A 15,490-nucleotide genomic window follows, 5' to 3' on the forward strand; every position below is an offset into this window, starting at 1 on the left:
ATTCCTCTAGTGTCCCGCCCCCAAAGAGCAGTAATTAATCCCTCTAGTGTCCCGCCCCCGAAGAGCAATAATTAATTCCTCTAGTGTCCCGCCCCCGAAGAGCAATAATTAATTCCTCTAGTGTCCCGCCCCCGAAGAGCAATAATTAATTCCTCTAGTGTCCCGCCCCCGAAGAGCAATAATTAATTCCTCTAGTGTCCCGCCCCCGAAGAGCAATAATGAATTCCTCTAGTGTCCCGCCCCCGAAGAGCAATAATGAATTCCTCTAGTGTCCCGCCCCCGAAGAGCAATAATTAATTCCTCTAGTGTCCCGCCCCCGAAGAGCAATAATTAATTCTAGTGTCCCGCCCCCGAAGAGCAATAATTAATTCCTCTAGTGTCCCGCCCCCGAAGAGCAATAATTAATTTCTCTAGTGTCCCGCCCCCGAAGAGCAATAATTAATTCCTCTAGTGTCCCGCCCACGAAGAGCAATAATTAATTCCTCTAGTGTCCCGCCCCCGAAGAGCAATAATTAATTCCTCTAGTGTCCCGCCCCCGAAGAGCAATAATTAATTCCTCTAGTGTCCCGCCCCCGAAGAGCAATAATTAATTCCTCTAGTGTCCCGCCTCTGAAGAGCAATAATTAATTCCTCTAGTGTCCCGCTCACGAAGAGCAATAATTAATTTTTCCAGTGTCCCGCCCCCGAAGAGCAATAATTAATTTCTCTAGTGTCCCACCCCCGAAGAGCAGTAATTAATTCCTCTAGTGTCCCGCCCCCGAAGAGCGTATATGAAAGATATTTATTGATTGCACCTTGTATTAGAAGTATTATTTCTGTTCTCTGCCCTATTATTTTTTAGGATATCAGCCCTTAGATCTATTCCATGTGTGATCCAGAAATCAGTGAAACAGATATATATGAAGAATTTGTGCAGCATGCATATGGCAAATGACGGTGTGCGCTGACTGATCAGATGGCAATCACGCCAATAATGTGGAGAAGCCAAGCTGAACATACAAGGTGTAAGACTGAGGCCATGCAGAAAACCCATACATTACACCTTACTTATGATGTACCAGTTTTAGTTGCGTCAGGTTTTCTTCTCTAGTTATGGTTAAAGGTAAACCCAGTATTTTGCATTGGGGATCCCGGGTACTAGCTGGAGAGCCATAATACTAGGGGGAGTAAGGTTCTCATAGGTAAAAGTTTAGCCTTCCCAAATTTCATAAGCTGTTAACTTCCAGTATGTGGTGAACTTGTACCTACTCATAGAAGCCTACATGAGAAGGAAGATCTGCAGAAAAGAGGGACAGCAGCTGTCTGAACAACTGATGGAGGAGGATTTAAGACCACCACAAACTCCCATTTAGCAGCGAACCTTAGCTGGAGGCACCGATCCTAGCTTGGCGTAAAGGCCCAAAGCAAAACAAAGAGCATCCAGCGCTTCCGGCTAAGAAAAGCCAATGGCCAAACTAATATTGGTCAAGCATATGACATACCTTTCTCAGGATGGGTGGGAATATGAGCCATCATTGGATGGGGGGGGCTATCTTTTTTTTTGTGTGTGCCATGGAGCCCCCCATTTTTCTATATATACAGGTGCTTAAATGGCACAAGGGAGGTTTACAAACTCCTTTCGGGAGCTGCCTAACAAGTGAATTTGTGGTGAAGTTGTACTAAAGGCCTACAAGAGCAGGAAGAGCTACAGAGAAGAGGGACAGCAGCTGCCTGAACCACTAATGGAGGAGAAGGATTTCAGACCACCACAGAGTCCTTTTTATCAGTGAAGCGAAGCTGGAGTCACCAATCATAGCTGGGTGTAAAGGCCCAAACCAAAACCTAGAGCATCCAGTGCTTCTGGCTTAGAAAGCCAATGGCTACATGGATTTTGGTCAAGAGTCCAACTTACCATTCCTAGGATAGGTGGCACGGCACATGAGCCATCATTGGATGGGGGAAGTCTTTTTTCCTCTGTGTGTGCCACGGGGCCCCCGTTTTCTATATACACAGATGCTTAGATGGCACCTGGGAGGTTTACAAACGCCTCTCGGGAGCTCTACTCGTTTTACCAGGAGCCTCCCAGATATATCATTTGCCCAAGAGCCACCATACACATTCATGTTCAACCCGAACGAATGCACATGTGTTCTTAATAGGGACAGAAAAACAATGAAAACATCTCAGGGGCCCGAATATTTCACCTCTCTGATCTGGACCACAGGCCCGCTCTCGAGACAGATGGAGGTCAGTGTGGTGAGACATTTTTTGATAGAGGGACAAAACTTCTAATTTTTTGTATTTTTTTATATTTGACCTTGATGAATGAATCAGTTTCCGCGCTCTCTCTCTCTCTCTCGGTTTGACGCTTTGCTTTATCAGTAATCCTGTGTGATGGATGACGTGGGAGAGATGCAGATAAGTTCAAAGCCAATGGTAGAAAATGTGGCTCTGTGGGTGGAAATCTGAAACCACAACTCAATGTAAAAATGAACGTCTTTGACTCCAGGTTATATCCCTGGAAGGTAAACCATCAGGACACGCAGAATCAAGCCACAGAGGAATGTAAGGCTGACGGCCCCACGGAAAGCCTAGAAACTCTCACACAAATGGAGACATCACAATCTATGAGGAAACCATCACTCACAAGGCCCAAGAATAAACCCGTCAACCCTCCTGGGACTTGGGGCCACCGAAAAACCTCTGCATGTTAAAGTTATATAAATGTATGATGTGACAAAGCAGCGAACAGATCATGTGGCAATCAGTCATAGCAAGCGGAAATACTGTGATTAGAGCAAGAAAACCAATGTAATGCCCACAGGGACACACCTGCCCCCGGATTAAAGAAAGCAGAGCCATGATCAGCCGTTCCCAGCCAATGATTATGATCAGCAATGCCCAGCCACCTATAGCATCAGAGGATTTGCTCCATGAAGGAACAATCTCACCTTTGGCCCTCCTGAAGGGCCCCTTTCCCCCATACTGGCAAGATATGGTATCCTGCCAATCTGTGCCAACAGCTGAAAATACAAAACATTAATAGTTAGCCTGAAATTCCAGGAAAAATACTTGGGATGTATTATAGTAGTTATATTCTTGTACATAGGGTCAGTATTATAGTAGATATATTCTTGCACATAGGGAGCAGTATTATAGTAGATATATTCTTGTACATAGGGGGCAGTATTATAGAAGTTATATTCTTGTGCATAGGGGCAGTATTATAGTAGTTATATTCTTGTACATAGGGGGCAGTATTATAGTAGTTATATTCTTCTACATAGGGGCAGTATTATAGTAGTTATATTCCTGTACAAAGGGAGCAGTATTATAGTAGTTATATTCTTGTACATAGGGGGCAGTATTATAGTAGTTACATTCCTGCACATAGGGGGCAGTATTATAGTAGTTATATTCTTGTACATAGGAGCAGTATTATAGTAGTTATATTCTTGTACTTAGGGTCAGTATTATAGTAGATATATTCTTGTACATAGGGGGCAGTATTATAGAAGTTATATTCTTGTGCATAGGGGCAGTATTATAGTAGTTATATTCTTGTACATAGGGGGCAGTATTATAGTAGTTATATTCTTCTACATAGGGGCAGTATTATAGTAGTTATATTACTGTACAAAGGGAGCAGTATTATAGTAGTTATATTCTTGTACATAGGGGGCAGTATTATAGTAGTTACATTCCTGCACATAGGGAGCAGTATTATAGTAGTTATATTCTTGTACATAGGAGCAGTATTATAGTAGTTATATTCTTGTACTTAGGGTCAGTATTATAGTAGATATATTCTTGTACATAGGGTCAGTATTATAGTAGATATATTCTTGTACATAGGGGGCAGTATTATAGTAGTTATATTCTTGTGCATAGGGGCAGTATTATAGTAGTTATATTCTTGTACATAGGGGGCAGTATTATAGTAGTTATATTCTTGTACATGGGGCAGTATTATAGTAGTTATATTCTTCTACATAGGGGCAGTATTATAGTAGTTATATTCTTGTACATAGGGAGCAGTATTATAGTAGTTATATTCTTGTACATAGGGGGCAGTATTATAGTAGTTATATTCTTGTACATAGGAGCAGTATTATAGTAGTTATATTCTTGTACATAGGGTCAGTATTATAGTAGATATATTCTTGTACATAGGGGGCAGTATTATAGTAGTTATATTCTTGTACATAGGGGCAGTATTATAGTAGTTATATTCTTGTACATAGGGGGCAGTATTATAGTAGTTATATTCTTGTACATAGGGAGCAGTATTATAGTAGTTATATTCTTGTACATAGGGAGCAGCATTATAGTAGTTATATTCTTGTACATAGGAGCAGTATTATAGTAGTTATATTCTTGTACATGGGGCAGTATTATAGTAGTTATATTCTTCTACATAGGGGCAGTATTATAGTAGTTATATTCTTTTACATAGGGAGCAGTATTATAGTAGTTATATTCTTGTACATAGGGGCAGTATTATAGTAGTTATATTCTTGTACATAGGGGCAGTATTATAGTAGTTATATTCTTGTATATGGGAGCAGTATTATAGTAGTTATATTTGTGTATATAGGGGGCAGTATTATAGTAGTTATATTCTTGTACATGGGGCAGTATTACAGTAGTTATATTCTTGTACATAGGGGGCAGTATTATAGTAGTTATATTCTTGTACATAGGGAGCAGTATTATAGTAGTTATATTCTTGTACATAGGGAGCAGTATTATAGTAGTTATATTCTTGTATATGGGAGCAGTATTATATTAGTTGTATTCTTGTACATAGGGGGCAGTATTATAGTAGTTATATTCTTGTACATAGGGAGCAGTATTATAGTAGTTATATTCTTGTACATAGGGAGCAGTATTATAGTAGTTATATTCTTGTACATAGGAGCAGTATTGTAGTAGTTATATTCTTGTATATGGGAGCAGTATTATAGTAGTTATATTCTTGTACATAGGGGGCAGTATTATAGTAGTTATATTCTTGTACATAGGGAGCAGTATTATAGTAGTTATATTCTTGTACATAGGGAGCAGTATTATAGTAGTTATATTCTTGTACATAGGGGGCAGTATTATAGTAGTTATATTCTTGCATATGGGAGCAGTATTATAGTAGTTATATTCTTGTACATAGGGGGCAGTATTATAGTAGTTATATTCTTGTACATAGGGAGCAGTATTATAGTAGTTATATTCTTGTACATAGGAGCAGTATTGTAGTAGTTATATTCTTGTACATAGGAGCAGTATTGTAGTAGTTATATTCTTGTATATAGGGGGCAGTATTATAGTAGTTATATTCTTGTACATAGGGAGCAGTATTATAGTAGTTATATTCTTGTACATAGGGAGCAGTATTATAGTAGTTATATTCTTGTACATAGGAGCAGTATTGTAGTAGTTATATTCTTGTACATAGGGGCAGTATTATAGTAGTTATATTCTTGTACATAGGGGCAGTATTATAGTAGTTATATTCTTGTACATAGGGAGCAGTATTATAGTAGTTATATTCTTGTACATGGGGCAGTATTAGAGTAGTTATATTCTTGTATATAAGAGCAGTATTATAGTAGTTATATTCTTGCACATGGGGCAGTATTATAGTAGTTATATTCTTGTACATGGGGCAGTATTATAGCAGTTATATTCTTGTACATAGTGGGCAGTATTATAGTAGTTATATTCTTGTACATAGGAGGCAGTATTATAGTAGTTATATTCTTGTACATAGGAGCAGTATTATAGTAGTTATATTCTTGTACATAGGGGCAGTATTATAGTAGTTATATTCTTGTACATAGGGGGCAGTATTATAGTAGTTATATTCTTGTACATAGTGGGCAGTATTATAGTAGTTATATTCTTGTACATAGGAGGCAGTATTATAGTAGTTATATTCTTGTACATAGGAGCAGTATTATAGTAGTTATATTCTTGTACATAGGGGCAGTATTATAGTAGTTATATTCTTGTACATAGTGGGCAGTATTATAGTAGTTATATTCTTGTACATAGGAGGCAGTATTATAGTAGTTATATTCTTGTACATAGGAGCAGTATTATAGTAGTTATATTCTTGTACATAGGGGGCAGTATTATAGTAGTTATATTCTTGTACATAGGGGCAGTATTATAGCAGTTATATTCTTGTATATAGGGGCAGTATTATAGCAGTTATATTCTTGTATATAGGGGCAGTATTATAGTAGTTATATTCATGTACATAGGAGAAGTATTATAGCAGTTATATTCTTGTATATAGGGGCAGTATTATAGTAGTTATATTCATGTACATAGGAGAAGTATTATAGTAGTTATATTCTTGTATATAGGAGCAGTATTATAGTAGTTATATTCTTGTACATAAGGGGCAGTATTATAGTAGTTATATTCTTGTACATAGGAGCAGTATTATAGTAGTTATATTCTTGTACATAGGAGCAGTATTATAGTAGCTATATTCTTGTACATAGGGGGCAGTATTATAGTAGTTATATTCTTGTACATAGGAGCAGTATTATAGTAGTTATATTCTTGTACATAGGAGCAGTATTATAGTAGTTATATTCTTGTACATAGGGAGCAGTATTATAGTAGTTATATTCATGTACATAGGAGGCAGTATTATAGTAGTTATATTCTTGTACATAGGGGCAGTATTATAGTAGTTATATTCTTGTACATAGGGGCAGTATTATAGTAGTTATATTCTTGTACATAGGGGCAGTATTATAGTAGTTATATTCTTGTACATAGGAGCAGTATTATAGTAGTTATATTCTTGTACATAGGAGCAGTATTATAGTTGTTATATTCTTGTACATAGGGGGCAGTATTATAGTAGTTATATTCTTGTACATAGGAGCAGTATTATAGTAGTTGTATTCTTGTATATAGGGGCAGTATTATAGTAGTTATATTCATGTACATAGGAGAAGTATTATAGTAGTTATATTCTTGTATATAGGAGCAGTATTATAGTAGTTATATTCTTGTACATAGGGGGCAGTATTATAGTAGTTATATTCTTGTACATAGGAGCAGTATTATAGTAGTTATATTCTTGTACATAGGAGCAGTATTATAGTAGCTATATTCTTGTACATAGGGGGCAGTATTATAGTAGTTATATTCTTGTACATAGGAGCAGTATTATAGTAGTTATATTCTTGTACATAGGAGCAGTATTATAGTAGTTATATTCTTGTACATAGGGAGCAGTATTATAGTAGTTATATTCATGTACATAGGAGGCAGTATTATAGTAGTTATATTCTTGTACATAGGGGCAGTATTATAGTAGTTATATTCTTGTACATAGGGGGGCAGTATTATAGTAGTTATATTCTTGTTCATAGGGGGGCAGTATTATAGTAGTTATATTCATGTACATAGGAGAAGTATTATAGTAGTTATATTCTTGTATATAGGAGCAGTATTATAGTAGTTATATTCTTGTACATAAGGGGCAGTATTATAGTAGTTATATTCTTGTACATAGGAGCAGTATTATAGTAGTTATATTCTTGTACATAGGAGCAGTATTATAGTAGCTATATTCTTGTACATAGGGGGCAGTATTATAGTAGTTATATTCTTGTACATAGGAGCAGTATTATAGTAGTTATATTCTTGTACATAGGAGCAGTATTATAGTAGTTATATTCTTGTACATAGGGAGCAGTATTATAGTAGTTATATTCATGTACATAGGAGGCAGTATTATAGTAGTTATATTCTTGTACATAGGGGCAGTATTATAGTAGTTATATTCTTGTACATAGGGGCAGTATTATAGTAGTTATATTCTTGTACATAGGGGCAGTATTATAGTAGTTATATTCTTGTACATAGGAGCAGTATTATAGTAGTTATATTCTTGTACATAGGAGCAGTATTATAGTTGTTATATTCTTGTACATAGGGGGCAGTATTATAGTAGTTATATTCTTGTACATAGGAGCAGTATTATAGTAGTTGTATTCTTGTATATAGGGGCAGTATTATAGTAGTTATATTCATGTACATAGGAGAAGTATTATAGTAGTTATATTCTTGTATATAGGAGCAGTATTATAGTAGTTATATTCTTGTACATAGGGGGCAGTATTATAGTAGTTATATTCTTGTACATAGGAGCAGTATTATAGTAGTTATATTCTTGTACATAGGAGCAGTATTATAGTAGCTATATTCTTGTACATAGGGGGCAGTATTATAGTAGTTATATTCTTGTACATAGGAGCAGTATTATAGTAGTTATATTCTTGTACATAGGAGCAGTATTATAGTAGTTATATTCTTGTACATAGGGAGCAGTATTATAGTAGTTATATTCTTGTACATAGGAGCAGTATTATAGTAGTTATATTCTTGTACATAGGGAGCAGTATTATAGTAGTTATATTCATGTACATAGGAGGCAGTATTATAGTAGTTATATTCTTGTACATAGGGGCAGTATTATAGTAGTTATATTCTTGTACATAGGGGCAGTATTATAGTAGTTATATTCTTGTACATAGGGGGCAGTATTATAGTAGTTATATTCTTGTACATAGGGGACAGTATTATAGTAGTTATATTCTTGTACATAGGGGGCAGTATTATAGTAGTTATATTCTTGTACATAGGGAGCAGTATTATAGTAGTTACCGTATATTAGTAGGAACAAAAGCAAAACGTCGCTAGATTCAGGAGGACAGCGGCATTTACACCAGGTAAAAACAATTACATATTTATGAGAACTCCTCCTGACCACGATCTTCAGGAAATCAGGGAAGAACAATGGACGGTTATCAGCTACATATAACACAATATAGAAAAGAACAAATATGACACAACCTGAACCACGCTCGGCTCAGCAATCACTTACACCTTCACGATCTCTTCAATCTTTAAAACATGACGTCTGACAACCTTCTTCTCCTAATGTCGGTTTTCGTCATCAAACCCAAGATCTGGAAAGAAAAAGACCTCTTCAGTCAGGAGAGAAACCTTCAGAGACTGGGCAGAGGTGACCGCTGGGTGCGGGAACAAAAGTTTACAGCAAAAAAGCAATGACCTATTTTTTTCTTTATAATAGATAAAGATGATTGAGGAATAATACCGTATAATTATAAGATGATAATAGACTTCCGGGAGAGGAGATTATATGGAAGGACAGGGCTGGGAACAGGCCGGGGGTATGACAGGTACGGTTTCTACAGGTGGAAAGGAAGAAAGAGCCTAAGAACAAAAGAGGAAAGAGCCGCGAGCCCGGGCGGCGGGGACAAAGACTGAACATATGGAATCAGGTCACCTTCTCTTGGTATCCGTAGAACAATGGAAGTCACCTACTCCAGACCAGGTAGCAGCAAATTGAGCTTCAGATCCACAGACCAAGATGTTCTGTAATGAGAAAAGGCACATCAGCTGCTGCAGAACCTCTTTGTTTAAGACAAAAAAAAAATGTTCCCTGCTTTATTTTTTTTTCCGTTTTTTTTTTTTTCTTTTACTTATTTGGCATGTCCTCATCTTTTTTTTTTTCCACAAAGCAGTTCTGCTGCAGCAGGGCCACAGAAATGTTTAATACACACTGCAGAGAAATCAAGAACTGCATAGCACAGGAGAAGGAACTTTCTGTAAAAGTTTTGAGCTATATTTGTCCAGTTCTGAGGGTGGGCACGTAATCGCATCCTACTTATATTACCTGACTGTGAGGAAATGGTAAAAGATCCGACAGGATGATCAAAGCAAAAGGATGATGGAATAATGATCTGGAAATCATAGGAGTGTTGTGTCATATGCAATAAATATGTGATTATTTTTACCTGGTGTAAATGCCGCCGTTCTCCTGAATCCGGCGATGTTTTCCTTTTCCTCCTGCTCCTCTCTGTTCCTGAGATATGGCCTTGTCATCCCTGTATGTGAATCTAGTCTTGTTAGCCAAGTAGGCGAGGCCCATAAGGACACGCCCACAAAAGAGTTAGAGTTCTGCCCCCACTTGGCTAACAAGACTAGAGTTTTACACATGGATTACAAGGCCATATTTCAGGAATGGAGAGGCGCAGAAACAAAAGAAAAACATCACCGGATTCAGGAGAACAGCAGCATTTACACCAGGTAAAAATAATTACATATTTATGGCAAGTGACAAATTTACAAACAATTTTTATAATCTTGTAATTTAGTTGATAGCTGTATTGTGATAGGGAAGAAGGACTGGAGAACAGATAGTGATTACTCCGAGATCATTCCAGTGACCTCCTTCTCTCACAGTGACGCGCGTCAGTGCCCCCCTCTTATCTAGGCACCGCCATCAGGAGTCAGAGTCTGTGAAGAGGAGCATCTTGTCTCCAATACATGGACACTTGACTCCCTCTTTGCTCACCCAAGGGAGCTGGAATAGGTCCAAAACTGGCACTTCAGAGAACAAAGCTCAGTGTAAAAATACATTGTAAGTCCGCGAAGCCTGGCGGAAACCTAGTGCACTATGGCATGTGTGCCAAGCCTAGGATCCTCCTTTCACCTCCTTACATATACAAGGGGGCAAGGTGCACCCCTAATACACCAGGACACAAACTGACTTCTGTGCAGAGGCACACGTACATGATGTAATGAATAATTTCATCCAAATTGTTCATTTTTCTTGCCGTCAGCTTCATTGAATTGATTAAACAGTCGATGTCTAACACAGCGAGGACCTGCCCTATGTGGAGCAGGTTCAGCTCCTGAGACCACACCATACTTTCACGTAGTAGGACACCTTGGAGCATAAGGGGTTAACGTATACCTTTAAGACCTGTACGTGCCATTTTTGAGTATCAGGGTAATAAACCCCAATCTATTGCTAAAACAAAGTGGCAGAAGGTTTGCTCGGCAGCACTTATAGACACTGGATTGTCTACAGCAGGGGTGGGAAACCTTTCTTCTGCCAGGGGCCATTTGGATATGTACGCCATCACTCAGGGGGCCACACAAAATTATCAACTTGAAAATGATCCTGCTATATGTGGATAAACATTTAATAACTTTCTTCCCTAATGTGACGGCTGTAGCTGCTTCTCTTTGGTGAGGTGTGATGTTACGTGGTATGGATGATGTTGCTACTTGTAACTGCTTTTCCAGATTTGTGTCGGTCTGGAGCGCAGGTGACTCTGAGAAGTTTTGTAAAGAACTCGCAGCAGTAAGTCGTACCCAACACAGATGTATATTACACTGCAGGTCTCGTCACAGGGGGAAATTCATCACTGCTCACGTTACATATATAGAACTCAAGCTGCAAGGGGTCTGCAGTATATACATCACATAGGAGACACCGAGACTACAGTATATACATCACATAGGGGACACCGAGACTGCTGTATATACATCACATAGGGGACACCGAGACTACTGTATACACATCACATAGGAGACACCGAGACTACAGTATATACATCACATAGGGGACACCGAGACTGCTGTATATACATCACATAGGGGACACCGAGACTACTGTATACACATCACATAGGAGACACCGAGACTACTGTATATACATCACATACCGAGACTGTTGTATATACATCACATAGGGGATACAGAGACTACTGTGTATACATCACATAGGAGACACCGAGACTGCCCTATATACATCACATAGGAGACACCGAGACTACTGTATACACATCACATAGGAGACACCGAGACTACAGTATATACATCACATAGGGGACACCGAGACTGCTGTATATACATCACATAGGGGGCACCGAGACTACAGTATACACATCACACAGGGGACACCGAGACTACTGTATATACATCACACAGGGGACACCGAGACTACTGTATATACATCACATAGGGGGCACCGAGACTACTGTATATACATCACATAGGGGACACCGAGGCTACAGTATATACATCACATGGGGGACACAGACTACAGTATATACATCACATAGGTGACACCGAGACTGCTGTATATAAATCACATAGGGGACACAGAGACTGCTGTATATACATCACATAGGGGACACCAGGACTGCGGCATAGACATCACAGGAGACATGGGGTTGCAGCATGTACATCACAGGAGACATTGGGGCTGCAGTATAATCATCAGAGGAGACATTGGGCTGCAGTATAATCATCACAGGAGACGCTGGGGCTGCAGTACAGACATCACAGGAGAGGCTGGGGCTGCAGTACAGTAATCACAGGAGACGCTGGGCCTGTGGTATTGACATCACAGGAGACGCTGGGGCTGCAGTACAGACATCACAGGAGAGGCTGGGGCTGCAGTACAGTCATCACAGGAGACGCTGGGGCTGCAGTATAGACATCACAGGAGACGCTGGGGCTGCAGTACAGTCATCACAGGAGACGCTGGGGCTGTGGTATAGACATCACAGGAGACGCTGGGGCTGCAGTATAGACATCACAGGAGACGCTGGGGCTGCAGTATAATCATCACAGGAGATGCTGGGTCTGTGGTATAGACATCACAGGAGACGGTGGGGCTGCAGTATAGACATCACAGGAGACGCTGGGGCTGCGGTATAGACATCACAGGAGACACTGGGGCTGCGGTATAGTCATCACAGGAGACACTGGGGCTGCAGTATAGACATCACAGGAGACATTGGGGCTGCAGTATAGACATCACAGGAGATGCTGGGGCTGCAGTATAGATGAAGCACCCTGAGGATTCGGCTGCTACAGGGGTATTGCACCTCAAGCCAGAGGTGTGATATTCCACTCCCGGGTAAGGATGGAGTGTGGAACTGAGCTCAGTAGGCTGCATGCACTACATACATCCCATTTCCGGGGGACAGATCAATGGTACTCCCACTAGGTATATGTGCAGGTACGACAGTGTCTGTCCCTGGCTGGAGTGGGAAGGGGGTGGAACATCCCAGTAGTGTAGGGGCAGATAGGGGGAGCAGTCTGGGTAATGCTAGGAGCTCATTGGGTGCTGGTCACCTGAGCTCACACATAGAGGGAGTATATAAGGTGGGAACCATCTTAGATCAGGGTCAGACAGGCAGACAGTTACCAGTCAGTCTTTTGTAGAGGGTCAAGCAGTCCTGAAAGAAGAGAGAGAGGAGAAGAAAAGGACCCAGAGGGGAAGAAGAGGGAACCCCAAGAGCCCAAATACAACCAGAAGGGTGAAGGGTTGGCACAAGGGTACCGGATCCCAAGCTGGTGGAGGGCACTAATCCTCAGCCAGAGACCGGAGGTTGTGGGCAGGATCTGCCACGACCCCCCACTAAATCCACTGCGAAGGCACACCGAGTATAGGGTCAGGGAACCCAGAGACAAGGGTTTTACCAACAAGAGGCCCGAGGGAGCCGGACATAAGTGGATCCCGGGTGGGGAAGGCCAGAGAAAAGGAACGTCAGAAAGGGAGCTCAGGATCACGCTCCAAAATTACCTGGGGGTTGGCCGAGTCCAGGACCTGGTGGACGCAGCACGGCTCGGGCGGTCACTCAAGGCCGGAGTGACCAGCACAACAGCAGTAAGTAAAAACCCTGAACTGCACAGCCCGACTCTGAGTCTTATTACCATCCTCACTGCACCACCACAACCACCACCCTCTACAACTGACCCCCTGAGGCTATACCCCTCCCGTTGGGGGTTATACTACCAGAAGCTGCACACATACCACCAGCCTCAGCGGACCCTGCTGCAGCGGCGGCCGTATTGACCGCAAATCAACGGGTGGCGTAGTCGACACTAAAGAACATCCAGCAACATCTGTAGGACTGCCACACACTGAGCTTGACACCCTGGGCACGGACCGGGTCACCGCCACTCGGAGACTACAACCCCCATCTGATCCGGCTCCGGGTATCCCCCAAACAACACTGGCCCAGGGGGCGCGTCAACTTTGGCGTAGTCGGCAGGATTACGTGCCTGCAACAACCGGGTACTGCGTGCCTGAAGAAAAGTTCACCGTTACCTCAAAAAGAAGTCTCCCGCCGGTTCCGGAGGGTCCCCGCCAACGGACCCCATCACAGGTCGTTTCCCGCCGGTTGTCCGCCATTTGCAGCTTTTTCCCGCCATCCATGGAGTTTCCCGCCACTGGGAGACGATTCCCGCCATTTCCAAAGATTTCCCGCCTTGGAAGAGCGGACGCCATTATGGGCGTGCCAGAGGGTGGCAAAAGGCCACCTCCCATCGTGGGCCAGGTCGAAGAATGGCGCCAAAAGCGGAAACCGCGCCCACCAACAGAGACTGTGATGCTGGAAGTGTCCATCAGCGTGAGAGAACTGCCCCTGGAACTGACAATCACAAAGTTGCCCCGGGACCACCCTCAATTTGGGCGGAGACAGAACAAAAGAGAGAAGATGGGTGCAGCCTGGAGGAGTCTGGAGAGAGCGCACCCGGACACAAGAAGTCTGGAGAGGAGTCCAGAGAAAGCGTACCCGGAGATGGAGGGAGAGACAGGCAGCACCGACCCAGTGGTCAGGAGCCTGCTGCAAGCAACAACCCCACTAGGCTTAGTGGAGATCCTAGCACAGCTCCCCCGAGACCGGGAGTGTGCACAGACTGCGCTGGAGGGCCTCGCACGGAGGATGGCCCAGGTGCAGCAAGACACGCTGACGGAGTGGAGCCGTGAGATGGCCCAGCAGACCGGAACCCGTCAGCGGAGCACGCCACCCGAGACGAGGAGACAGACCGCCTCTGAGGATGGTGCAGGAGGAGTGAAGGCCGGAGACGGCGCCGAGGAGGGAGCTGAACGGACGGAGGCAGGTAAAGGGGACGTCTCTACCCCGAGCCGAGAAACCGTGTACCTGTCCCAGCTCCCCGTCGCAGAGCCCGAAATTCCCCCTGCCGTGCCCGTCGCTGCATCGTCACCGTGCCGGACTAGGCCTCAAGCAGAAGCCGCGGCCGCGACCCCTGTGACGTCACACGCCTCGACCCTGAGCGCGACCAAACAGGAAATACCATCGGCCTGGTCGCAAGGTCTAGTACCTCCGGGCGCCGCAATTCCAACAGCGCCCCCTACCTCCGCGGAGCCACCGGCCTGGTCGCAGGGCCGAGTACCCCTGGGCGCCGCCGTCCTTACGGTGCCCTTTACCTTTAGGGTGCCCCAAGCCTGGTCGCAAGGCCTGGTCAACCCGGGCGCCGCTACCATCAACGCGCCCTCAACATCTCGAGTGCCGCACCTGGGCGAAGATCTATTTGCCCAGCACACGTGCCCGGATGGGCAGCCCTTTGTATGGCCCCAGGAGCACTACCAACTGTAACTCCAAAGAGCAAGGCCCCTGTGCGAGCCCCTGATTCCGGCTCCGAAGCCCGTCAGGAGAACCCCGCTCCCGCTAGAAGAAGCACAATTCAAGTGGGACCCCACCGGAGAAGACCTCATGGGGTTCACTCAAGAAACGCGGGCAGCCGCAGCAGAGCGAGTGGAGTGCTGCCGCCAGCAGTTGGCAGCCTTCGAGCAAGAGCGGAAAGAGAGGCGGATCCGTGAGCAGCGGCTGCAGGAACAGAGCGCAGGGCA

The 15,490-nt window shown here is 42.9% G+C and overlaps 1 protein-coding gene across 11 annotated transcripts in view; it reads right to left on the reverse strand.

The window, feature by feature from the left end:
* Window positions 1-15,490, reverse strand: part of LOC141154049 (death-associated protein kinase 2-like) — an 80,869-nt gene that overhangs the window by 20,556 nt on the left and 44,823 nt on the right. For 3 of the 11 annotated variants that reach the window (XM_073639458.1, XM_073639460.1, XM_073639462.1), the window contains exons 2-5: window positions 9,317-9,405; window positions 9,125-9,218; window positions 8,891-8,975; window positions 2,931-3,002 (exon numbers count right to left, since the gene is read on the reverse strand). In XM_073639458.1, the coding sequence (XP_073495559.1) occupies window positions 2,931-2,963 (33 nt within the window). In that variant the 5' untranslated portion in view covers window positions 2,964-3,002; window positions 8,891-8,975; window positions 9,125-9,218; window positions 9,317-9,405. Of the gene's footprint in view, window positions 1-2,930; window positions 3,003-8,890; window positions 8,976-9,124; window positions 9,244-9,316; window positions 9,406-15,490 lie in introns of all 11 variants that reach the window. The other 8 variants (XM_073639459.1, XM_073639461.1, XM_073639464.1 and 5 more) reach the window with 4 other exon arrangements.

This window comes from Phyllobates terribilis, unplaced genomic scaffold, assembly GCF_046119375.1.
Source record: "Phyllobates terribilis strain yellow unplaced genomic scaffold, ASM4611937v1 Scaffold_7__3_contigs__length_470593459, whole genome shotgun sequence".
Taxonomy (NCBI): domain Eukaryota; kingdom Metazoa; phylum Chordata; class Amphibia; order Anura; family Dendrobatidae; genus Phyllobates; species Phyllobates terribilis.